General features: G+C 33.4%; 5 protein-coding genes across 9 annotated transcripts; 2 read left to right on the forward strand and 3 right to left on the reverse strand.

Moving 5' to 3' along the window:
• Positions 1-523: 523 nt before the first annotated feature.
• On the forward strand, positions 524-5,518 carry LOC108484582 (protein Brevis radix-like 4). 4 transcript variants are annotated; one of them, XM_017788410.2, is made up of 7 exons: positions 524-890; positions 964-1,102; positions 1,240-1,405; positions 1,524-1,897; positions 3,715-3,850; positions 3,949-4,346; positions 5,096-5,518. In XM_017788410.2, the coding sequence occupies exons 3-7, from the start codon at positions 1,280-1,282 to the stop codon at positions 5,172-5,174; spliced, it is 1,113 nt and encodes a 370-aa protein (XP_017643899.1). In that variant the 5' UTR covers positions 524-890; positions 964-1,102; positions 1,240-1,279; the 3' UTR covers positions 5,175-5,518. The 4 variants fall into 4 exon arrangements, with proteins under 4 accessions (XP_017643899.1, XP_052884805.1, XP_017643896.1 ...); XM_053028845.1 differs by having other exon boundaries at positions 969-1,097; XM_017788407.2 differs by having other exon boundaries at positions 524-1,097.
• An 831-nt stretch (positions 5,519-6,349) lies between these two features.
• LOC108485599 (uncharacterized) lies at positions 6,350-7,036 on the forward strand. The gene has a single exon (XM_017789457.2). It carries the CDS (start codon positions 6,528-6,530, stop codon positions 6,897-6,899), a length of 372 nt encoding a protein of 123 aa, XP_017644946.1. The 5' UTR covers positions 6,350-6,527; the 3' UTR covers positions 6,900-7,036.
• A 6,016-nt stretch (positions 7,037-13,052) lies between these two features.
• On the reverse strand, positions 13,053-14,039 carry LOC108485001 (uncharacterized). The gene has a single exon (XM_017788871.1). It carries the CDS (start codon positions 14,037-14,039, stop codon positions 13,053-13,055), a length of 987 nt encoding a protein of 328 aa, XP_017644360.1.
• An 835-nt stretch (positions 14,040-14,874) lies between these two features.
• Positions 14,875-16,851, reverse strand: LOC108484157 (40S ribosomal protein S3-2). Its single transcript, XM_017787846.2, has 6 exons — positions 16,697-16,851; positions 16,453-16,600; positions 16,193-16,364; positions 15,529-15,583; positions 15,301-15,432; positions 14,875-15,212 (listed from the first exon to the last, which is right to left on the reverse strand). The coding sequence occupies exons 1-6, from the start codon at positions 16,727-16,729 to the stop codon at positions 15,042-15,044; spliced, it is 711 nt and encodes a 236-aa protein (XP_017643335.1). The 5' UTR covers positions 16,730-16,851; the 3' UTR covers positions 14,875-15,041.
• A 4,870-nt stretch (positions 16,852-21,721) lies between these two features.
• On the reverse strand, positions 21,722-23,758 carry LOC108485402 (protein ELF4-LIKE 3-like). Of its 2 annotated transcripts, XM_017789235.2 has the most exons (3): positions 23,444-23,758; positions 23,265-23,303; positions 21,722-22,403 (listed from the first exon to the last, which is right to left on the reverse strand). In XM_017789235.2, exon 3 carries the CDS (start codon positions 22,356-22,358, stop codon positions 22,014-22,016), a length of 345 nt encoding a protein of 114 aa, XP_017644724.1. In that variant the 5' UTR covers positions 22,359-22,403; positions 23,265-23,303; positions 23,444-23,758; the 3' UTR covers positions 21,722-22,013. The 2 variants fall into 2 exon arrangements, with proteins under 2 accessions (XP_017644724.1, XP_017644723.1); XM_017789234.2 differs by lacking the exon at positions 23,265-23,303 and having other exon boundaries at positions 23,444-23,730.
• Positions 23,759-26,067: the final 2,309 nt, after the last annotated feature.

Consider the following 26,067-nt stretch of genomic DNA (forward strand, 5'->3'; position numbering starts at 1 on the left):
TTATTTTTCAATAGAAATAAAATACAATCTGACTTGATTATACTTTTATCAACTTTCGTCTCAAATCCATACCATTTAGCTTTCAATATCTCTTATAGTAAGTAGTTTACGAAAAATCATCTCTTATAGAACTGAAAGATTATATAAACGGCCAAAACTACCCTTATTAAAAACAAAATGCTCATTTTTTTAGTCTTTGATTTCGTACAATGAGAATTCTCAACACGGGCTTTTTGGGTATTAACGAAAATTCTTAGCATACATTGATGTTAAATCAAATGCATGATTTATGCACAAAAGTACTAAACTCTCATTAGCAGTAAAAGATCTATTTCTTCACAGCATGAGATGATGGCAAAGTTATGTTTGGATCTGCTTTTGAAGTGAAGGAACAGTTTATACCTAAGCCCTACTTTCTCCCGATAAGGCCAATTTTGTGTACCAGAGGTTATTGGGGCTTCAAAGACTGGGACTAAGCCCATCAATCAACCCAAAGCCGAAAAGGTAAAGCACAGCAGAAAAGAGGATCAAACAGACACCAATCAATTCATCAAGAAGAGTATAAAAATGGAAAACATCAGGCGAGCCCAGACAATTACTACCATAAACCAATCTCTCTTTCCCTCTCTCGATCTCGATCCCCTCTTCTTCACTTCTTCTAGTTCCATTACATGTAATATATACAGCAAAACCCGGCCAATTTCACATGGCATTGCAATGTCGATGAACACTATCCCATTATAACGATTCCAGAGCCGTCCTCTCAAAACCTCATTTGCTTTTGCTTCCTCTTTTGCCTTACCCAAGAAAAGAAAAAAAGCAGCCTCTCTCTCTAACAGAACCGAAAAAGCAAACTAAAGGCAACTACTCGCCTCCGATGAGATTGAGAGGTGGTTTTAGTTTTTATTCTTTGCTGCATTTTATGTCTTCTTTCCTTTTATTATTGTTTTTATATTGGGTCAGTGCAGAGAATCTCTGATCGCTTTAATTCTAACGTCGAATTAAATAGCTCCTTACCCCCTTGACCGAGTCTCGTAACTCGAGTTCACTCAAACTCCAACTACTCATCTTCAGATTTCTGAGTACATTAGATTTCAGTACGGTAAACTTGACACTCATTTACTACTAATTATTATTAATGTATTTATTTTACTCTGTTCATAGTTTGATTACAAAGTTCTGACAAATTGTAAATGTAGTTATTTAATGTTATTTATTTGCTTTTTGTTCCTTTCACAGAAGACTTCTGGTTTTTTTCCTGAGAATTTCATAAACAACAATGCTGACGTGCATAGCTCGGTCCAAGCAAGCTGGTGATGACTCACTGGCTCAACCAGAGGAAATCGACTTGTCCAATAATCCGAACACTAAGCACAACCAAGCCATGAAATCCCTCACATCTCAGGTAAATTCACTGTTAATTTCACGGTGTCAAGCAAGATTTTCGAGCTCTTTGGTCTTTGTTTTGGCTTTAATGAGACGCGTTTCCCTTTTTTTCGTTTTTTTGTGTCCGGGTGTTCTAGTTGAAGGACATGGCACTGAAAGCGTCGGGGGCGTACAAGCACTGCAACCCCTGCACAGCACAGACTCGGTTAAAGAATCCTGGCGGTTCCGAAGCCGACTCGGATCGTTACAAGTGGTCGTATCGTAGGACAGGGAGTTCGAACTCGGCGACGCAGAGGACTTGGGGAAAGGAGATGGAAGCGAGGTTGAAAGGTATATCGAGTTCAAGCGGAGAAGCGACGCCGAACTCGATGAGCGGACGCCGTGTCGAATCGATCGTGTTCGTCGAAGAAAATGAACCTAAAGAGTGGGTAGCTCAGGTGGAGCCGGGTGTACTTATCACCTTCGTTTCACTTCCTCATGGCGGCAACGATCTCAAGCGTATACGGTTCAGGTGCGCCTTTCAATTTTTCGCGGTTTCTGATTTATCTTCAACCGTTAGATCTTTATTTATCATTTACATAAAATTTTAATTTAAAGGAGTTGGCTTTAATTGTTCTTTTTAGAATTAAATAAATAAAGATTTGGCCAAAGAAAAAGACAATTAAATGGAATTTCTTTAGTAAAAGGAAAGGTATTGCTTTTAAAATTTGTTGATTTTCAGTTCAGGAATTTTTATGCTTGAATTTAGACAGCTGTGAAATAAAATATATATTTTGAGAGATTCCTTTATTCAATATTACATTAGCTACTATTTCTTTTTGTCGGTGTCTTACATGTTTTTCTTTTTACAATTTAATGTCCCAAATTCATTATTTTTAATTGTTTTTCTAATTAGGTTTAAGAAAAATAAAAATATTTTTAATTTAAAATTAGGAAATAATTGGGAACTCTAATAATAATAAGTATTGGATGTAATGCTTTATGATTTTAGGCGATAGACGTAATCACAAATACCAAGGATAATTTAACATAAAAAAAAACTTGAGATAAATATTATTGAAATTTTAACTTAAATTATTTTCTACATTTTTTATATTTTTTGTTTGTTTTAACTTGGCATCCAAACATTGGGCTGGCAACCTGGGCAAGAAAATGAAGAATTTTAGTTTGAGGGAGGGGACCTACAAAGAAACAGTAGGCTTCACTCACGCCTAATGAAAAGCAATCATCTGATAAAAGTCTAAAAGAAAGAACTCAAATTGTGCCTTAATTATCACATCAATGGTGGGTGGGACATTACAGGATTGATTGTGTTGGGATTGGGAAGCTTTTTCACTGTGCCTTGTCTTCTTGTCGGGGAAGCCTCTTCCTTCCCTTCTTTTCTTTCTTTTTTTCATTTTGAATAAAAAATACCCCCTTTCATACAGAGCCATTTCTTGTCATATTTGCCTACTATTATTAGCTAGGGACTGCCCACATCATTATCCACTCCACAACTACATTCAAGACAAAAATTTAACCCTTTTCTATGCTTATCTTTTACCAACAAAAAAACAATACACGTCATCATGTTTGGGATGAAAACACACATTTAAAATCTGTTGGACGACTCTTTTGATAATATTTTTGTATCTATTGTAGAAATTTTATTTCAGTTGGTTTCTTAATTGACTGTATTTTCCACTGCCATTTTTCATGTTCATATGATTATAAATAGTTTAATGGTTGATAAAGCTCCTGATTGGTTCTAGACTCCTGATGCTTTTTTTCTTTTTTGGAAGATTAGTGTTCTTACTACTTTAAACACAATGATCACACTTAGAAAAAATTTAATATTCCCCTTACCTAAGGTTGGTTGACCTTTTCTTTTATGATTCAAAGAAGGGGAAATGTTTAGTCAAAAGTTGCTTATGAGACGAATCTAGTGGCCCAATATTATAATTAAAAATTTCCATCCACATAGAAAAGCATAATAATGCAATGATACTGTTCATGGTTGGATTTTCAAGTTATTGACCTGTGAAAAAAAGAATTAAAGGTAGTAATAGGATGTTATAGAGTAGTATCTTACTTTTACAACGAACGTTGAGGGCAGCCACAAATATTGAATATAGACCATAAAATAGATATAAATGTTTTTTTCTAAAATAAAAAAAAAAAAACTGTGCTTGACATCCCTAATGCATGTTTGCTGTTACTGTTTTTTCTTAGACCAGTCATTTTATTTTTTAGTTACATGCTCAAATGAAGAACTAATTTCTCATTTCGGGTATGCTAATCTCATGAACATCAAGAATGCTAAAATGTAGTTTATTTTCTTTTGGGCAGCCGGGAAATGTTTAACAAATGGCAAGCTCAAAGATGGTGGTCTGAGAACTATGACAGGATCAAGGAACTTTACAATGTTCAGAGATTAAACCGCAATGCATTTGCACTACCTACACCACCTATATCCGAAGATGAGGCAAGTTCTTAGGCTGTTGCCTGTTTAACAAAGTTTGGATGAATCAACCTTTAATTTTTTTCGATGTTAATAATGACGGTTCTTTTGATTCATTCCAGAGCTCAAAAATAGAATCAGCAGAAGCAAGCCCTGTAACACCGCCATTGACTAGAGAACGATTACCTCGTAACTTATATCGTCCAACAGGGATGAGTGTGGGCTACTCATCCTCAGATTCACTTGATCAACATCCAATGCAGGCTCGGAATTATTGTGATTCCGGTGTTACCTCAACTCCAAAACTTTCCAGTATTAGTGGTGCCAAGACAGAGATATCATCAATGGATGCCTCTATGAGGAGTAGTTCATCAAGAGAGGCTGATCGCTCCGGTGAGTTGTCTATTAGCAATGCCAGTGATCTTGAGACTGAATGGGTTGAACAAGATGAGCCAGGGGTTTACATTACTATCAAAGCCTTGCCAGGGGGTAAAAGGGAGCTTAAGCGAGTTAGATTCAGGTATGGTTTTATGACATTCTTCTTCAACTTCACTAAAATTGATGAACAAATGTGCTTGCATGAATCTGTTAGCCTAAATCAAATTTAGATTAGTTCGTATGCTCTCATTGCTAGTTTGCATCATAGTTTTGATGTATCCCATGTGATGATTTCTTTTTATTTGATGGCTTTTCTTGCATTTTAAGGACCATGATAGGGTTGAATCTTGAATGTGATGTAACTTGCAATCTCCTCGTCAGTGACTAAACAGACTGTCTCTGTTTTAGAGATCGTTACCAAAATCTGCTATCTATGGAGGCCAAAGCTAGTGATCTATTTTATGCATTGTCGTCACTAGGAAAAATATTTCTATTTGATTGAATTAAATGAGAAATGTTGCATATGCTGCACCATCTTTTCTCCCCCAAAAACAGTTAAAAGGCTGATTAGAAATGCTCCAAAAAAGCCATATTTTTCTCCATTGATAGGCTGATGGGTCCAACACAAGTCAATTCTATGATTGAGGTCCACCTTAGAAAAACAACTATGATATGATATGAATTACTGATAGTCAGGAACAGATTTATGAGCTGGAAATCTTTGTATTTTGACAGCATCATTACTGCTTCACTTATTCTGCTTTCACCAATGATTTTACTCCAATCCCATCCCATGCGGAGCCAAATCTACCATGAACTTTTTATTTTTTATTTTTACTGAGGAAATGTATTCGTCTTTCATTTCAATCACTTTATGGTTACATGATGCAGCCGAGAAAGATTCGGGGAGATGCATGCTAGATTGTGGTGGGAAGAGAACCGAGCCAGGATCCATGAACAGTACTTATAAATGAGCTAAACAAAGAAGGAAGGTAGCCATGTTCTGGGGCTATTTTTATGGGGGGTGAGTATTTTCATATTTCTTCTGCCATACTTGTACAATCCCTTTTACAGAGATCTAAGCCAGGTGTTTCTGCCTACTATGCACCTCTGTGTTCTTATTTGAGCATCTAAGCTTTCCCAGCTTCCTAGTAGCTTAGAAATGTCATGGTGGGATTTTATATTAATATTAATAGTTTATTTAAAAAAAAAAACTGGTGGTTGATCATAAAGAGCATCAACTGTGTATTTGGGTGGTGGTAAAGAAAAATCAATATCAATGAGAGAATGTGTTTCCTCGTTTCTTCTTTGATACTTGATGATCTGTCTGCTTACATGAAATTTAAGGCACTTAAAAAAGCATCAGTATCAAAACTACACAAATTTCAGGGACTACGCCCTAAATTTTCCTATTGTTTAATCTAGAGATAACATAGTGGAAGGTGCTCAATTGAGTTCCTAATTGTGTTCCTCACCCTAAGATCGAGGAGTTAAGCCCTAACAATCTCATCCCTCCCCCAATTTATAATGTACCCAAAAAAAATGTGTTGCTACTCACCCCTACCCTTAGTTGGGTAAAACAGCAGCTTCAGCGATTCATCAATCTTTGTTTGTTGGATTTAATTTTTCATCTTCTAATTCTGCTATTGTAATTTAAACACGGCATTGGCCCAATAAAATCGTATCTAAAGAACTTGTCAACGGCCCATTGAATTGAGTCCAAATGACTACCAACCACAAAAGTGAGTTAGATTTCCAATAAACTTGTGCATGGTTTTCATTATTAGTTTGAATAAAACCATTTAAATAATTCAATCTTAGAATTCTTGTGTTCAGCTTTGTCAAGGGCCGTTCATCCATATCTTCAGGGAATAAGTGAATAAGTGATATGACTCTCTTTCAACCTAATGTGTGCGTGTATGTCTTTACAGTTTGTTTAAGTATTAACTCCTTAATTTTATTCCAATTATTACTAAAACATTTTTAATATTTAATATATGTACCAAATAATAAAAACAACTTTTTAAATTTGAATAAACAAAAGAATTCCCCTTGGGAATACCCCACCTTACGCACAACAGTTATGTCACTGAGTGGCCAACCGTGAACTTAAATTCTGTCCCCAAATTTCAGAGTTGATGAGGCATTGGACCAATAAAAGATTACCTTATCCATGATTTCTACTTTAAAAAACCGCCACGTAGGATTGAGATAAAGATGACAAGGCAATTCCCCTCCCTCCATTTCCCTTCATACTAAAAACACTCACAGAAGAAGTTGCAGCGTTGCAGCTTTTCAACTCAGAGTGAGAAGAGAGAAACCAATGGCTTCCACTTCAGCAGTTTCAATGGCTCTGCCACTAACTCGTGCTACCCAAAACAGGGTGCCTGCCTCTGAAGCTTTCTTTAAGCCATTGCCACTCAAGCCATCGGGGGCAATCCCAACTACAACATCCAATGGAAGGCTTCAAGTCAAGGCTGCTGCTTCTTCACTCAAGGACAAGGCAGTCACAGGATTGACAGCAGCTGCAATCACAGCATCCATGGTGATCCCTGAGGTAGCTCAAGCTGCTGATGGAGTTTCCCCTTCTCTCAAGAACTTTTTGCTTAGCATTGTGGCTGGTGGTGTTGTGCTTGTTGCCATTGTTGGAGCTGTAATTGGTGTGTCCAACTTCGACCCTGTCAAGCGGACCTGAATCATATAAGCTCTCAGATGCTACTATGCTATGAATTTTTTTTTTCAACCTGTGTGTCTGTTTAATATTTCCTGTCATGAATTGTCTTTGGCTAATACCCTATGATTTCCTATAAACTTCTACTCTTCTCAACACAATTGCGGCGAATACACATCATCTAGGGATGGATTGCTTGGGCACAAAGTCTTGCAGATCGATAAATGTAATGGTAAACGAGTATTCAGCCTCCATGGCAAATCCAGGCAATACAAGCTACTCATACCATTTTCAATCTGAAAAGCACTGATAAAATTGCAAGTGAAAGATTGCCTGCACAGTGCGCCCTACAATCCAGGCTTCTTACATTTGCTCAGCTTAAGTCACTTCAACTTTAATGTGAATATTTTATGCCTCGTATTAAGAATATGCAGATTTATATCATCTCTACAAACATTTGATCAACAGGCATCCCAAATTTTGAATCATTAAATAAGCGATAATGCCGTGAATAGTAACATGGAACCACAGCTCCACCTCCTAAAATCATTAATTTGGTTCAATTTTCCATTTACTTAACCCACCAATTTAACAAATTATTAAGGGTTTGAAATTTTCACGCTTCAGGTATTTCACCAAACCAATCTTTGGAACACCATGATATATTAAAATATTGTGGAAGATAAAACCATATCTATGTAACTATATACGGTCCAAATTCCTTTTGTTGACATGTGGGGTATCCACCATCTTTTCTTTTTTACATTTTATTAAAATGTTAAATTTTAATTTTGATCTCTTTAATATACATAAATTTTATATTTAATCTATATATTTTAATTTCTAATATAATTTTATATTTATAGTTTTATAATGTTATTAATTAGTTCAAATAGTTATTATTATTAACTTTTCAATTAAAATATTATATGATTAAAACATATATTTAGTAAAGAGATTAAATTCTTAAAAATAAAAGTAAAGAGTTAAATTCTAAATGTATAAAGGGTAGAGACTTAGAGTCATAATTATTTGAACCGAATCGACTGCCTGAACCGAGAGCTAACGGATATATCAGTCCCAAGAGAGGCATCAAACCAATTGTTCCATGAATCGATATGAGCCACTGAAAAATCGATTAAACTAATTTTTTATTTTTAAATATATATTTTTTTTAATTTTTTAATTATTTAATCAAACTGTACAAAAAATAAACATCTTGCTAATGTGTATATATATATATATTTTTTTTTGGTGAAAGAAAATGAATTACATCAATTACAATAGCCATCCATTGTATTTTTCTTCTTGTAATAAGACACTTAGTTCCTTTGGAGCCTCATTAAGGATTTGAAGATTTATTTTTCAGCTCAAGGTGAGTTTAGCAAGACAATCCGCAGCCAAGTTTTGAGATCTTGGAATGTGTCTAATCTTCCAATTTCCTTCTGTCTTCATGATGCGCTGAGTCTTTTGGAGTACTGCAATTCCAGACTCCTCTAAACTCAAGTCACTCAAAATCTGCGCAACTTCGAGATTATCGGTTTGAATAATAACTCGTCTGTATCCTTTAGCAAGCAAGATAAGGATTCCATCAAGAATAGACCAAACTTCAGCCTCGAAAGGGGAGCAGACTCCTCAAAAACGGGTGTAACCCAGTATCCAAGTTCCATCTCTATTTCTGATCACCCCCCAAAAGCAACGTGTCCTGATCCTCTATCTACGGGCCCATCAGTGGAAAGAACGATCCATGTATAATTCGAGTTGTCAACAGAAGTCGGCCTAAGCTCACTCCTTTTACTGCTACATATATTGGATTCATACTGACGAGCAACTAGAACTTTGATCACTTCAGTAGCAACCCATGAAATATTCTGAAAAATGAAAAGATTTCTATTCTTCCATATGTGCCACGCAATTAGTCCAAATAAAGACGACCAAGTGAGGCCACTATCCTGCATTCTTTCATGACAACAAAGATTAAGTACTAACCAATTTGAAAAGGAGATAGAGAAAAACCTTTGTTTAAGATGTTGTGGAAGAACAAGCAACCACACATCCTTCACGGAAGGGCAGTCACGAATAACATGAGCCAGGTCCTCAACCTCACAACCGCATACGGAACAAGAACTATTATGCCCCATACCTCTTCTTACACGCTCTGCATTAGTAAGGAGTCTATTCTTGAAAGCCAACTAGAGAAAGACCCTTACCCTTTGTGGTCCAGAATGTTTCCAAATAAGTTTCCAATATTCTTCTTTAGAATTCCATGTGTCCTCTTTAATTGTCCAATAAGCACTACGAACCGAGAAATGACCAGAAGAGGACCGAGCCCATATCACCCTATCTTGACCTGAATTCGGGTGAGAGGGAGAGAGACTTGTAATCCTACAAATAATGTCTTCCGAGAGCCAGACACGGAGTAAATCCAAATTCCAACTTCCATTTGGATTGAAAAAATCCTTAACACATCAATCCAAGTCGAGGTTAGAAAAAGATGGAATTTTTGAGATTAAAGAACCCATACCTGGAATCCAAGGATCTTTCCAGCAGCGTGCAGAAGCACCATCATCAATGGACCAGATTAAATTATCTCGGAGTATAGGCCAAATTTTAGAAAAAGATCTCCAGAGGTATAAACACTGATTTCTGCTAATGGAGTCTGGAAGATGATCTTTCCAACCATACTTGGACCGAAGAGCACGAACCAAAAGCGCATTCCTTTTAGAGGCAAGGCTAAACCCAATCTTCATCAGAAATGAGGTATTCTGATCACACAAATGTCGAAAACCTAAACCACCCTAAGCCCGAGGCTGACATATAGAGTCCCATCCCACTAAGGACATTTTAGTGTGCCCTTCAGTGCCTCCCCAAATAAAACTCCTGACTAATTTCTCAATCTCAAAGCAAACACCTTTCGGGATCATCAAGGATTGCATAAAGTAGTTTGGTATGGATAAGAGCACTGAGTGAGCCAAGGTAATCCTCCCCGCAATAGATAAATTCCTCGCATCCCAATTCTGTAGTTTTAGTCTTACTTCTCAACAATAAAGCTCAATGTATTGCTAGTTATCCTTTCATGAAGGAGGGGTACTCCTAAATAAATGCCAAGATTTTGAACTTCCTGAAATCCGAACATTCGAAAGATTTGACTGCGAATACCTTCTTCAGTAGACTTGGAAAAAAAGATATTACTCTTCCTACCACTTATTCTATGTCCCGAACTATCACAGAATTGCTCAAGAATAGAGTCCAAAAATCTAACTTGTTCCATTTGCACTTTACAAAAGATCACCAAGTCTTCAACAAAAAATAAATGCGAGATCTCTAGACCGGCGCAGGATAACCGAATAGATTTCCACAAGCCACTATTCCTGTTAGCTCGAATGCTATGACCCAAGCCCTCCATACAAAGAACGAAGAGATAGGGTGATAACGGGCATCCTTGGCGAATTCCTCTACGCGGTTTAAACTTTCGAGTAGGCACTCCATTCCAGAGAATTTGCAAAGAAGAGGATGTTATGGCTGACATGATGACATTTCGTAAAAAAATAAGAATCCTAACCGCAATCAAAGCTTCATGAATATAATCCCAACTCACTATATCGTAAGATTTCTCCAGGTCCAACTTAATGGCCATCCAATTTCTCCCCAACCGTTTGCTACATATAGAATGAATAACTTCCTGTACGAGAATAATATTATCTGAAATGCTCCTACCCGCAATAAAACCCGCTTGTTCTTGAGATATCAACTTGGGAAAAATCTCCTTAAAACGGTTAGCGATTACTTTCATTATCAACTTATAAAGGACTGAACACAAACTGATAGGTCGGAACTGAGTGAAATCTTCAGGGCTATCTTTTTGGGGAATAAGAACAAGCAAAGTGTTGTTGAGCTCTTATTCAATCGGACATCCAGCAAAGACATCTTTAGCCCAAATGCACACATCTTCTCCAAGGGTATCCCACTAACTTTGGAAAAAATGAGTGTGAAACCCATCACTACCAGATGCTTTCAAAGGCGCCATGTCAAATAACGCTTTTTTAATCTCCTCATTCGTGACAGCCTTTTCCAAAAACTTAATCTCTGTAGAAGTGAGGTTAGGGAAATCAAAATTCGGTCTACTACTCAAAAAAGGAGGGGACTCACCATAAAGCTGTTCGAAAAATTCAACCGCCTTTGATTGTAAAACATCTTGGTCAGAACACCAATCCCCATTATCCAAACGTAGATAAGTAATACGATTGAATTTTCTTCTCAGTATCGTGTGACTGTGATAAAACTTTGTGTTACGATCCCCCAGTTGAAACCAATCGCAACGAGTTTTTTGCCTCCACAACAGATCCTCATGCTCCAACACATTTTCTAACTCATCACGAATATCCATCTCTTTTATAGCTAAATGACTAGAGGGGAAATGTTCAAATGCCTTCTGGATGTTGCACAGTTCTCTTTTGATAAGCCCCTTATGAGTGCCCAAAAAACCATACACATTCTTGTTCCAAATTTTAACAAAAGAAGTGAACTCACTCAAAGAAACGGCCATATTACCTGAGAAATTCCACTTTTCTTTAACAAAGTTGGGAAAAGTGTTATGCATCGTCCACCCAGCAAGAAATCTAAACAGTCTTCCACTATCCACCTTAAACTCAAGATTAGTAGATAATAAAAGAGGTCAGTGATCGGACTTAATACGAGTAAAGCCCGGTCCAATCTAACAAAAGTATTTCCCTTTTGCCAAGTGAAGGGAGGCCCACAAAATCCTATGTCCTGCAATTCACAAGAGTCAAATTTTCCAAAAGAAACACATTGCTTACCAATAGTGTAAGGGCTCTTCTTATCCTCAGGAGACAAGATGGCATTGAAATCTCCCATAATTAGCCAAGGAATAGGCTGGGTTGGGGAGAAAGCTTTTAATCCTTCCCATAGAGATATTCGCTTCGATCTGTCTGGACTTCCATACACAAAAAATATGAGAAAGTATTTATTAGGAATAAAATTATCAACACCTAAAGAAATAAATTGCTGGTGATTTTTAATAATACGAATTCGAAGCGAATCCTTCCAAAGCACTCAAATACCCCCTGAAAAACCAACAGAATCCACCCAGTGAGAAAAATTAAACCCTAATTGTTCAATAATAAAATTAGCTTTTTGACCACTCACTCTAGGTTCCACCAAACAAACTATATCAGGATTGTGTTCAACTTTATATTCCCGAAAGGCCCGAATAAATTTCCTGTTAACACACCCTTGACAATTCCATAAGAAAATTTTGAGATTTAAATCCATTAGAAAAAGAAAAGTAAGAAGCACAAATAAAATTCCAAAAATAATTTCAAAATAAACAAATTGCATAAAAGAAACAAAAGTCTCTTACTGTTCGGGGTTACTTACACCCCCAAGGTTATTATCAGCTTTGGTGAAGGCTCCAAAATCTAAGTTTTCTTTCGAGAAAATTGCAATGTTTTCTGCAAGCTGTTCCATGGATGTTTTTAACGATACTTTCTGAGAGCCTGAGTTTTTAAACCGGGTGTTACTACCGTGAAGAGTTTTGCTATGCTTGTTGAGGTTATAGGTTCTTTTAATTTTGCCTTTTTTTCCAAAGTCAGTAGCCTCCTCCTAGGGCAAAATCGAAAGAAAGTTTGTATGAGATGCGCTTCTCCGGTGGGTTTCACTTTTATTTTCTAAAAATATAACCACCGAATGTTTATCGGAGTCCAGATTCCCTACAGCCACCGTCACCACTTTGGGCTCATTTCCTTTCGAATTTCCAATAAGAGGGAGAGGGATCGAAGTTTCGCCTAGGTCTTTGTGCGAATTACTGTCGATAGAAGTGCTGAAAGCAGCTTCCACAGTAATAGGCCGCCCGTCGATTTCAGTAACAGCAAGGTAAGTCTGGGCTATTCCCTCCCGTCTGATCTGCTCCAACTGCTCTCGGGCCATAGAAACACTCAAGTCCAAATCCGTGTTGGGTTCTTTTGAAATTTGTAAATAGGTATTCTGAACCGGGCTCGGTCTCAAAACAAGCCCAATATTATTTTTATTACTCAGCCCAGGGTTCATACTAGAACCCACTCCCAGAGACTTGTTTGATTTGGCCTTGGCTGCCATTAAATTAGATTGACCATTGGGATTAGCCTCGGATTTATGACCCTGATTATTTTCATTAATGATCTATTTCCCTTTAGAGTTTCGAACAGCACTAATGTCTTCCTCATTATTTTCTTTCATAAAATTGCTATTATTATGCCCAGCAATGCAGGAACCTTCCTTATCTTTCCCACAAAATCTGGCAGTCTTCTGGCCGTTATCCCTTGCTCTCCGTCTTAATTTCCTCTCTACAATCATCCATGGCCCGTAACTCTCGTCTTTCTTCTCCGATTCTTCTCTAGCTGATTTTGAATTTTCCGAACTCACCTCCGGCGACTTATTACCCTTCTCAGTCGATGACTCAACATTTCTAAAAGGACACATATTATCTACATGGCCATATCTCCCACAATTAAAGCAGATGGTTGATAATGACTCGTACTCCACCTTCTGCGTTCGGCCATTGATCAGAACCTGAGAAACCAGAGGTTTGTCCAGATTGACGTAGACTGCCATTCTAGCAAAGCGACCCGGTGACCTACTATCTGTGTTCATGTCTAGTTTAACCACTTTCCCGACTAACTCCCCAATTTCTGTGATAACTTTGCGATTATACAAATAAATAGGGAGCGCAAGGAATCTAATCCACGCCTTGACGACACTTGGGTAGGCCTGGGCAGAGTCAAAAGCCCTCGTCCATGGCTGAACGGTCAAGTACTGACCAAAAATGATCCATGGTCCTTCAGAGTGAGCCTTTTGGCAATCTTGTTTGTTCTGAAATTTGACTAAAAAATAGTCATTCTCAATGTCCATCATGTGAATAGGTGCTGAGGGTTTCCACATACTGTAGATTTTATTTTGCAACACCGAAAAACCTATATTGCGACCAAGTAATTTTAATACCACGATGTTTTCCATGCCCTGAAAGAGAATATGATGTATCCTGTCAGAAAAAGTAATAGAAGGCACTCCATTTACAAAGTTCTTCTGAATGTCACCCTCCAAAAAATCAATGTCTTCCTTCTCATTCGTTCGTTTAGAAGCATCTCCTACCTTAGAGCCAAAAAGCATATCTTTCTAAGAAATGGAGTGGACAGATGGCAAGTCCCACCTTCATGTCATCATTCGAACCACCATCCTTGTCTCTAAATCTAATTTTTTTAGGGATTAACTCTTCCACAATAAAAAAGTCAAAACCAAGGTTTTCAGAGAGAGAATTCTCCATTAACTCGACAATTTTGGCGGTCCTTGCTAATGTATATTTTAATTTTCAAATATTTACTTTATAATTTGACAAAAACAAATAATTAAGCCGACGTAATACGTCAATTTATCATACTAATAATTATATAGTCGTTTTTTTTGTTATAAAGTGGCATACCCACCATTATTTTTTCTTTTATATTTTATAAAAATATTAAATTTTAATTTTGATCCTCTAATATGCTGAAATTTTTAATTCATCCTTATAAGATATTAATTAAAAAGTTTAACAATTATCTATAAACTTAAAAGGCTTTCATTCTTTTTCAAAACTTGAAATTTAATTTATATACTTTAATTTTTAATATAATTTATTCTTTCTACTTTTAAAATATGATTAATAATTTAAATAATTAATATTGGTAACTATTTGAATCAAAATGTATTCCAACATAAAAGAACATTACATCATGCTTTAAGAAACAATCCAAATCAGTATTAGTTCCATAACAATTGATTTTAATTCGAAAATATCACACCAAAAATTTTGATAAACAATTTTATCAATGGTGGCAACTAAATCAATATTTTTTTATTCAAGTAAAAAATGCGAAGAGATTTATAACATATTCTAACTTTCAGATTTTTTACTGTTAACACGAAGCAGTTGTGAATCATACCGGTTAAGGATTAAAAGAAAGACTTGAAAGAAAATTACCAATTACGTAATAACTATAGTAGGAGAAACATTAAAGTACAAAAAGAAGAAACCACAAAATGCTGGGGTCTTTGAGGCCAAACTTTTAGCTACATAAAACTAAGAAACTCACATACTTCCAAAAATCAAAAAGATGTCAACCAAAACAGTATTTAAGCCATAACTGGAACCTCAATATTAGTTGGCTCAGGCTCTACTCTCCTGATTTCTTCATCCTCCTTGGGAGGGTGGATTGTGACTAGATCAGGTAGGGGAGTAGTAGGGCCTTGCTTACCCTTAGGATCCCAGTCAAGCATGATCTTGACCTTGATACCAAGCACCCCCTGTTATAAAAAAATCCCGACAAATTGGTCAAAACTGAAGATCAAAAGGGTCATAGAAGAGTAAATACTAGACAAATTGATAGCAAACCTGTCTCAAAAGAACATGTCTGACAGCAGAGTCAATATACTCATTGACAGGATGACCAGAAGAGATCATATATCCATCCTTGAATTTCATAGATTTGGCACGCTGTGCTCTTAGCTTTCCACTAACAATAACCTATTGCAGAAGAAAGCAAATAACATAAGTTTTCAAAAGAAACCAAACCAAGGAAAACAAAATATATTAAAAACAAATTGGATTTGGTATATAAACCTCGCATCCCTTGGCACCACTCTCCATGATGAATCTCAGTACACCATAGCAGGCCCTGTACCAACCATCCCAAAATATCTCAGCTTGAATTCACGAATAAGAATTTACCAAGCCATACTATTAATAATATCATATTCAAATATTCAAAATCAGTATAGAGATAAAAAAAATTACACCAAGAACTGAATAATTTCTTAATGGCGTATTAGATTAAATCTGCCATCTTCCGACACAATATCAGTATAGAAACAACCTATTTGCTTTATAGACCACTAAATATAATGTCAATAAATTCATACAAACAAATGGAAACATTCAATTTGGATAAACAATAAAACAACATTTAGCATTTTCAAATTAATCTAAATTGGATGAAAATTGACTTCATTTTGCAATTAGATTTTAATAATTTGGAAAATTTTTACAATGTTCCTTCCCCTAAGTTTACTGCACGAAAACCAAATGCATTTCAGCAGTATAAAATAAAAGAACTATATTATTTGATTACTTTTGTCACCTTCCGACACAAAAAATGGCAGTGAAGTACCAAATTGCTTTGTAGATGACGTTATATTAACAAACCCAAATATAAAAAATACAAATTGACAACAACAATAATAGAATGCTTTAAATCTGTAAAATCGAATACTTATTGAGTATGTACCTGCGAACGGCAAGACCTCCGAGTAGCTTGTAGCGAAGAGACTCGGCCTGCGCAATAGCGCAAAGGCCTCTGTTGTTGACCTTCTCAGCGTAAAGCTCGACACTGTTTTCTGGGAACTTGAATCGCTTCTGAACCACTGAGGTAAGCTCCCTAATCCTCCTACCTTTTTCACCTATAATCCCCAATTATCAAAGTTCAAATCCGATATTGAAAAATGATTATCACAGTAGTGGAAACAATATTGTTTTTATAGAAAGTACCGAGAACGTTTTGGGTGCGGGTGGCTCTGATGATGATCTCGGTACGCATAGGAGTAACTCTGACTTCGACTCCAGAGTATCCATCCTCAGCCAGTTCCCTGGTCAATACCTCGTTGAGTTCCGCGAAGAAAACTCCATCAGCGACGAACTGAACGTAATAGAAAATAAGCAAGAACTACTAAGGAGAAATGATGAAACAAATGGAATAGTAAATGAAAAAAAACAGATCGAAGAAACACAACACCTTTCGCTTTTTGCTGATTTGAGCTGTCGCCATGATTTTTTAGGCTTGGGTGGAGGGGAAAAGAAGGGAATTTGCAGGAATATGAGATCTGAAGAAGACGGCTGAAGTTCACAAACCCTAGCAAGATAGATATATTGGTTCTGACTAGGGTTTTACACGGCCTCTTGTGCTTGGGCTCCAAATTTGGGCTTTTGTTGAATACTTTATCTAAGCAAAGTTCGTGATGATAGTTCTTGGTGACCACTTATCAAGGCCCGTAAAAGGATCCATTAACCTATTAATGGGCCTAAATCGTCTCTCTTATCAAAGCTATCTAATTTTATTTGCATGTGCTGTCACTAAAATAAGATCCGGACATCCACGTTGACTTATATGGAAGTTTGTTTCGCAAAAGGTAAAATGTCATTTGTGGTCTTCCAATTTTACAGAAAAAGTCACTTTAGTCCTTCACTTATTTTTTCACATTTTTTAATCCTTAAACTTGCATTTTTAATCAAATCCCCCAAAAATAGATGGAAATGAAAAAGTTAGTGTTTTCTAACTTTTTTGATGTTGCATATATGTAGATTGCCACGTGAATTACATGTCAAGATTTAATTAATTTTTAAAATTTTAAAACATTTTTAAAATTAAAAAATTTAAAATTATTAAAAGGTATAAAAATTATAAATATTTTTGTTAAATTTTAAAAATTAATTAAATGTTAACATGGCATCCATATGGCAATCTATGTGTATATGTCATGTTAGCAAAATTAACAAACAATAATTTTTTCATCTATTTTGGAATAATTTAATAAAAATGTAAAATCAAGATTTGGAAAAGGCAAAAATAAATAAATGACTAAAATATTCTTTTTATAAAGTTAGGAGACCAAAAAAATCAATATTTTTTTTGTATGATTAAAAAATTAACACATTCTTACACTATACACACATACTACGTCGAATGAAACTCCTACGCTATGGAGATAGTTTGCAATTAGACAAAGCAGAGATAGTTTGCAATTAGACAAAGCATTAGTTTTGCCTTGGATAATGGCATGTCCCAGCTCATTGTGAAAACTGATTGCCTCCATGTGCCGCTTTTTTTTTTTTTTCTTTTTTTTACAGAAAACTCACTAGAGGATTGAGTTGCAATTTTAGAAAAATTTCATGGACTTTTATTAAAAGAGATGGGAACTATGTTGCCCATGGATTAACGGTTGCTGATGAACTTGTATGGATCAAGTAAAGTCCTCCTTTTGCTGGAGGGCTGCCTTGATTACGCTCTTTCTTAATTATAATCTATAATGGACATAAGCTAAACTGAAAACAAATGTTAAATAATACATCATTCAGAAGACGTAGCGCACATGATTTTCACATATGGATGTGGATGTTATTATCATATGTGAGTTTTAATTTAACATATCGAATTTAATTTATATTAGATTGTTTTAATTTATATGTATTTAATTTTACTTTTTAATTATTATATCATGTGTTTTTAAATTGCGATAGCATTATAATTATATTGTATTTATAGATATAAACTAAAAACAATTGCGCATTTTTAATAAATAATTGTAAAATTTATTAATTAATTTTGTACATTTTATGATTCTATAAATGCTTAATATGTTACAACTTGATTGTCATGTTTCATGTTACGTTTCTGTAGATAATGCATTTTTTTATTGTAAAATAGAATATATGTAATCATTTATTTAATATAAAATATTTCATTTATTATGCATAAATTTAGAGTTACGTGTATCTTACATATCTAAGTTATGATTTTTATACTATGTTGATCCTTAAACTTTAAAATATTTCAATTGTATATTCAAATTATTGGTGTTTTATCAATCAAGTCATTTTGCCATTAAAATCGTTGAATGACACAATAAATTTTATATAGGAAACTTTAAAAAAATGTAAAATATTAAAATAAAAATCAATAATTAGTGCCACGTAATTTTTAAAAGGAATCAATGGAAACAAAATAAAACTAAAAATTTATCAAAAATAAAAATAGAAAACATTTTTTGCAGCTTTTAAATTTTTGGTATCAAGGTTTCGAAGTTTTTACAGGAACTTCATTGTTGTCTCCTTTTATTTAAGTTTTGATTTTTCTTATGCTATTGTTATGTGAATTACTTGATGGATATAATATCAATAATTTAAGAATATAATTAATATATTTTTAAGTTTAAAATTAATTTAAAATTAAAATAATAGTTTGAGGATATTTGATACAATTAACTTATAAAATTTTTAAATATATTATTTTGAATTTCTATGATAAGAAACTTAATTATTTAGAATTTCAAGTCAAGTTAGATAGAATTTTTAAACTTTACAAATAAATATAATAAAAATATTAAAAATTAAAAAATGGTAATTTTTAAGTTTAGTTATAGAATTAAATAAATATGTTGACATTTCTAAAATTGCTAAAAGTTTAATTATATAAAATTTATGAAAAATATGTAAAATTATATGACGTGTATAAGTAGGATTGGATAACTGCTCTAACCGATGATGTTTGTTTATAAAAGAAAATGCAGTTTAGGAAATGTTAGAAATTTGAACATAATTGTTAGACATTTTAAGTGTTAGTGATGATTGCATGAATTAATTAAATTTAATTCTAAAAGATAAAAAAAAAAAGAGAGCCTTTTTTTGAAAATTTAGATGAAGGTTTGAATTTGAATTAATCTATTAATTTTCACTACATTTAATTGGTATAAACCAACAATCTTAAAATGTAAATTATCCAACTAATGATGTTGATAACCCCATTTAAGATACTTTTGTTTAATTTAGGATAAAAAGAGTGGGAAACTTTTAGACTGGACTTTAATTTCTTCCTTTTCCAACCTAATTGCTGGAAATGTAAGGAACAAAAAGGAAGAAAGTGAAAAAGTAGATTCCCATTCTCACATGTTATGTTTTGTCTTTAGCTTTCAAGCTTTAGTATTATAGATTAGACCCTTTAGCTAGCCACCATCATTATTTAATCTTCAACACTTTCCATGATTAATTCCCTTAAACAAATTCAAATCATTATTATCCAGTGTTTCTTAAACAATTGTATTTCTTTATTATAATTTTTTCAAGGGTCCCATTAAAATGGTTTTTATGAATTTAACCTAAAATTTATTAACATTCTATCAAATATGATGTTTTTTGTTCGAATAATGTACATTTACATCATTAATTTGGTAATAGGATGGAATATTCTTGAGACTTGTTTTGTGGGCCGGTAAGAGTTGGATTTGATATTAACTATGTACGTAAAGGTAATCAAGATTTATGTTTAATTTAATATATTATTATAAATCTTAATTAAAATTTAAAAGATATTAAGTCTTTAGATTATGACAATGATTTAACATTCGGAAACTTATGTACAACGTTATGTGTGACGTGTATCAGAAATCAAAAAAATAAAAATATCACAGCATTTGTTTATTCTTTTAAGACAGGAAAGTGCCTTCGTGTTCGATTCAAACGATAGTTATTTGTGTTTCTCATTTTAATCCTCTTTATTCCTTTGTCCTCATGTCATCTTGTTTCTGACAATGTAATTACCGAAAAAGGAGTTTAAGACTTGGGTGTACCAGGTTTAACCTCTCAGCTCGAGTTTAATTTGAAATTAGTTGAACCTCCCAAAATATTTTCACTTGTAAATAAAACATCAAATTTTATATTATTTCTTTTGTCATGTTTAGAATAAAAACAAACCATTTCCATGTGAGAGTGGGACTTTTCTTTCCCTCTCCAAAGATCAGAAATTAGGCTGCCCTTGGGCCCGGCAACAAAGAAACCTGCTCAATCAACTTGATGGAAGTCATCAAACATATTTATTACTCATTAAAGAAGTCTCGACTGCTCAATACATATATATATATATATATTTTTAGATTTTTCAGGAGTTCATATATTTTTTGTATCCAATATAAGTAGTATTTTTTAAGGTTTTTCTATATAAATTTGAAGAATCTTTGTGTTTTTTTATATTTATATCCGAGGAATAAAAAGAGAAAGAAGGTGAGTAGGAAGTGAAGGGGATAAAAATGGAGAACAGGAGAAGTTCAGTTAAAAATCCCCCCAAAAAAAAAACAAAGAAACTTAGCTTAGGGGGACCTTTGTCATGTTGTTGGCACATATCTGTGTGTCTCTTGTAGTGCTTTGTTTTAAACTACATTCTTTACAATACTTAAATACTTTTTGCCCTTTTATTAACTCAATACCCACCGAACACATCACCAATATTTGTTGCAACTTACAACAATTATTATTATTTTCTTTAAACATATATTTATTTATTAAGTCAAAAGCTCATCATCTCTCATCTGATATTTCAGATTCTGTTCCTGTTGTGGTATTTGATTAAGAGCCAAAAAAAAAAATCTAAAAGCTGCTTTGCCTTCCAGAGCATCTTCAATATTTATATATATATACAAACATGCATGCACCTCTTTTCAGTTCTCCACAACCACAAGCATATCAGAGAACATGGAGGAGAATAAAAAGAAAAGGTTTGGTACCATAGGAGAGGACTTAAAGCAGTATATCTTCAGATTTCTGATCTCTTCAGCTTTTGCTTCTCAGCTAAGGACTAAATCATATATATAATCCTTTGGAGTTTTGATTGAGGTTGGAAAGTTGAATAAAGGGGCATATAATGGAGAGAGTCTGTTTCCATTGAAAAGTAGAAAATGAACCTTCATGGTAAAGAATCTGAGACAGAAAAAAATTTGTAAAAGACTCATAATTACAGATATCAGCCTTTTTGACAAAGAGAAAAAAGGTTTTAGGCTAAACTAAAAGCTCTTAAACAACCTCTTTTTCCTTATCAGTGGAAAATTTAAGAAGTTTCAAAGTGCATGACAGAAATAAAGATCAGTTCTTTGTAAAAAAAGCAACAAAAAATTTGACATTTATAAGATGGAAAAAAAAAAGGAAAAAGAGGAAGAGATGGTTTAACTTTACAAGCAACAACCTATTATTACCCATTTTCAAAGACAGCGGCAAATTTAGAAATGAACATCCCCCATATGCTTTTCATTTCAATATCAGATCCATGGTTACAAAAGGAGTTACAGTGCAAATAGAAGAAATTATAGAAGACCTATATTATTTTGTAAGTTTTGAGAAATGAAGACAGTTCATCAATGATACAAAAGCGAAGAAGGGTTACACACAATCTGATCAGTTTTGATCTAGTTTCTACTTGAAAAAAGTTTCTTCATTTGCCACCATGCAAAAGAATTGCCAGCATAAAAACCCCAACTTGTTTTTTTGTTGTTGTTTTCTCTAGAATTAAATCAAACAGGCCTGTTTCTTTTGTGACCAGCTTTGGCATCAGATCTCATAGCAACACTCAGATCCTCCTCAGATGAGGTATCCATGGATTTGGAGAAGGTACTTGAAAGATCAGCGTAAAGGTCAACAACTCTTCTTATGTTGTTGTTGAGCTCCCTAATTAGACCAACATTTCTGCTCAAGTTGTCTGGGATCTTGGACTCATGATTCTGGTTAATCTCATTGATGAGCAACCTATTCTGGTCCAATATATTCTGAACCTGAACAAAGCTCTTCTGAAATATCTGCACCACGTTGCCATCCAACTGTGTTCCATTGTCAAGCCCTGAGTATGTGTCACCCTCCATTGTTTTTACTTTTTGAGTCAGAGTTCTATCAAATCAAAACCAGTCCTGAATCCAAAAACACAAAAAGAAGTATATATTTAAAACTTGTAATAATCATAATCATATCTGAACTCCTAATATTGTTCAACAAAGCAAAAAAAAGAAGCCCAGACAAAACATGAAGAAGGCATTGGAATTGTTCAAGGCATTTTTTAGCATAAGAGACAAAGGCCTGCGGTAGAAATCATGACCTCCATGGATTCTACTTTTCCACAGAAGAATTTTTGTTAACAAACATGATAATAAGATCAGTACTTACCATTTTTTTTATTACTATTATAGTTGCTATTATTAATATTATTTATGATGAGAATGTGAAAAAGCAAGATCCCGTTTTCCATAAAAGGGTCCTTTTTGAATGTGCTCGGAAAATACCCACATAAAGCACTGGGTTTCAAAGAAGAATCTCAAAGACCAAAAAAAAAAAAACCGAGTCAATGATGCAGGGAAGATTAGTCTCACGAGTCATGAGAAAGTACTCAATTGATACAGGGAGACAGCATTATGTTTTGTAAATCTCTTTACAACCAAAACTGAAAAATCTGAAATATCGATAAACAAACAAAAATGTACACATCTTTTTATAAAAGTTAGATTGAAGAAAAAAGAAAATAAAAATTTATTCGAATTCTGGGAAAAGAAAAAGGGAAGAAATACCTGAAAACAATGACCTTGAATTGGGAATTTCAAAACCAAAACCAATAAAACGTACTTAACGATACATAAGCATAAAAACCCATCACCCGTTAGGCAAAAGAAGATCTTCAAAAGAAAAAAAAAATCATAAAATCTCCAAAATTCCCAGATTTTCACCCCAAAAAAGTGATAAAGAAAAAAACAAAACCAATAAGCTAATAAGACCCAAACCTTTTAAGAAAGGGGAAAAATTGTAAGGAAAGCCATCAGCTACAAAAAAAATAAAACCATTAATTTAACTGTTGAAGAGGGAAACAAGAAGGAAAAAAAAGAAGATATTACCACCGTATTTATTCGAAATTCTTTTCCTACTATAGCAATCATATATAAATATTATTTTATATACGTACCTTGAAAATCTGGAGCATTATATTCAGGTGAAGGAGGAGACAAAGATTGAAGGAAGGAAAAGAAGAAATTCCCGAGAAACTGTGGGAAACGATCGCCGATTAAACCGAATCTTAAGAACCATAAAAAAGAAAGAAAATCTGAATTATGAGAGAGAGAGTTTTTAGAGAGAAAGAAAGAAGATGAAGAGAATATGTAGATTTGACAGTCACGCTCTCAGACCCCTTTGCTTTGTGTCCAAATATTACAGATAGTTCCATATATTCTCGATATATATATTAATATAATATCTATCTGTTTGTTTTTTATTATATTTAATTTTTATTGTTATTTTTGGATTCAGTGGGGGATAGGATTGCTTTTCTGTGTGTTTTGCTCAGATCCGGGGGATGATGATGATGAGTGATTCGAGCTGGTGTTCATTATTCGCCACGTGGCATTTCAACTATGATGGAAAATTACCATCTTATGAATTGAACGGGTCCCACAACCCGAGATATCTTAAACAACTTTGTTTATTATTTTGGTTTTATTATCAATTAAAGTTTGATGTTGATTAGTATTTTTAGTATTTGCATATAAACCTTTTGATTTTTTTGGTTTATTGATTTATTCGAAATAGTACCCCAAATTTGCCAACAAACATTATTATATATTATGAAAAATTATATTAAAATTAAGTAGGGAGTTAGTTAAAATTTGAGATGACAATTGAGCGAGATAGGATGAATATTAAATCTATTATTTTTTTATAGTTGCTACGCTTTGTTCCATCACCTGCTCCACTCTATTATAGATGTATAATATTAAAATTTACTACCACCTCTATAGATGTTAAATGCATTTATTTCGCTTCACCGGACTCATCTTCAATTTAAATTTTTTATTTATCTTTAATATTTTTAAAGTCAAGTAAATTATTAAACATAATTCTTCAAAAAATATTTGAACATAAAATATATAAAATTTTCAATAATACATTTTACATTTTTACCCTTTTAATAATTATATATACAATGATAAAATAATATTTTTATATATTTGGAGTAAGGCGGTGCAAACAATTACCATAACCGTCCCATACCCATTGTGTAAAAGAAAAAATCCTTTGTGATTTGAATTTTGATACTTAGTTGAAATGATTAGGTTAAAAGTTTAAATTTTATGTGCTTCAAGTTGAAATTTTATTATGATATTACTTTAAAGCATAAAAAGACAAAAATACATTTATATTAATATATGTTACTTTCTAAAATTAAGAATATTTTAATATTTTTAAATTGAGTTAGCGACGGTTAACTCATAACACCAACATAGAAACTTAATGTAAATATGTATTAATATATATACCAATCCCAAATGTTGATGAAAAGTATAATATAAATAAATAGATTTTAGAAAGAGTGATTCATTTAAATATATAATTTTTAAAATAAAATATAATAAATTAGAAAAAAAGTATATATTTATTATATAGTTTGATGTATTATCTAGTTAATTTATTTTATATTTTAAAAATTTCATTATTACAAATAAAAAAATATCAGATCAATTAAAATATAAAATCAAATTAATAGAAAACAATGCAATTACATATTATGAGAATTAAACTTAATTTAACATCTTCAGGTTAAGCCAATATTTCACTGGCATCCATGATTAATTTCTGAAACTATTAATTTGATTATTATTATTATGATAGTAAACTATTGAATAATATCATAAATTTATATACATTTTGTGGTATATATTCGGCATGAAACATGTGTGGTATCTCGTGGTAGATCACAGTTATTTGATAATATATTTTTTTAAAAAGCAAAGGTAATATTTTATAAAGTGATACCAAATAAACGGCATATAAAAAGAGAAAATTAGGAATTCTTCTTCATGGAAACAACCTAAAAAAATTATTTTATGAATCTTCTTTATTATATTATTTATAATTTTACCAATTAAATTTAATAATATCATTTTTTTCTATATTACATGTAGAGTTGGTAATGAGAGATTATGAATGATGTGAAAAAATGATATATTTATTTTTAATTGATAAAAGTCATAAATGATAAGATAAGGAGTGTTAATAAAATAATTTTACACAGAACAACTGTTTCAAGCGAATGAAAGATAGACACGTGTAGATTGAGGCTCGGGAGATCTATAGGTTCGGATCCGAGGCTATCCAGATTCCGGAGCCAGAGCTTAAAAATGATTCCTTCTCCTGGTAGGCCACATCTTGGGTCCCACACTTCAATCACGCCACAGGTGTTGTGATAGAATAGCGAGGCCGAAGGATTAAAATAAAATAATAATACAAATAGTAACGTGCTGTAAAAAAATAGGGGACACGAAATCCGACGCTGATGTTTTTGCGCCTCAATCAGTACTATACGGACGACGCACTTTCATTTGTCTCCCTCTTTTTATTCATTCATTTTTTTTGAAATATTTTTTATGCAATAAAATTAAATTTTACACAAATGAGATTAACATTTTAATTAATATTTTAAATTATATTATTAATTTAAAATACATGAGAGCTTTATAATGTTTTTTTAACGAATAAAATATACGTTTAGTTACCACTACTAAATAATGCTTACATTTATTATGTAACTGCTAT

This window comes from Gossypium arboreum, chromosome 5 (genome assembly GCF_025698485.1).
Source record: "Gossypium arboreum isolate Shixiya-1 chromosome 5, ASM2569848v2, whole genome shotgun sequence".
In the NCBI taxonomy this organism is placed as follows: domain Eukaryota; kingdom Viridiplantae; phylum Streptophyta; class Magnoliopsida; order Malvales; family Malvaceae; genus Gossypium; species Gossypium arboreum.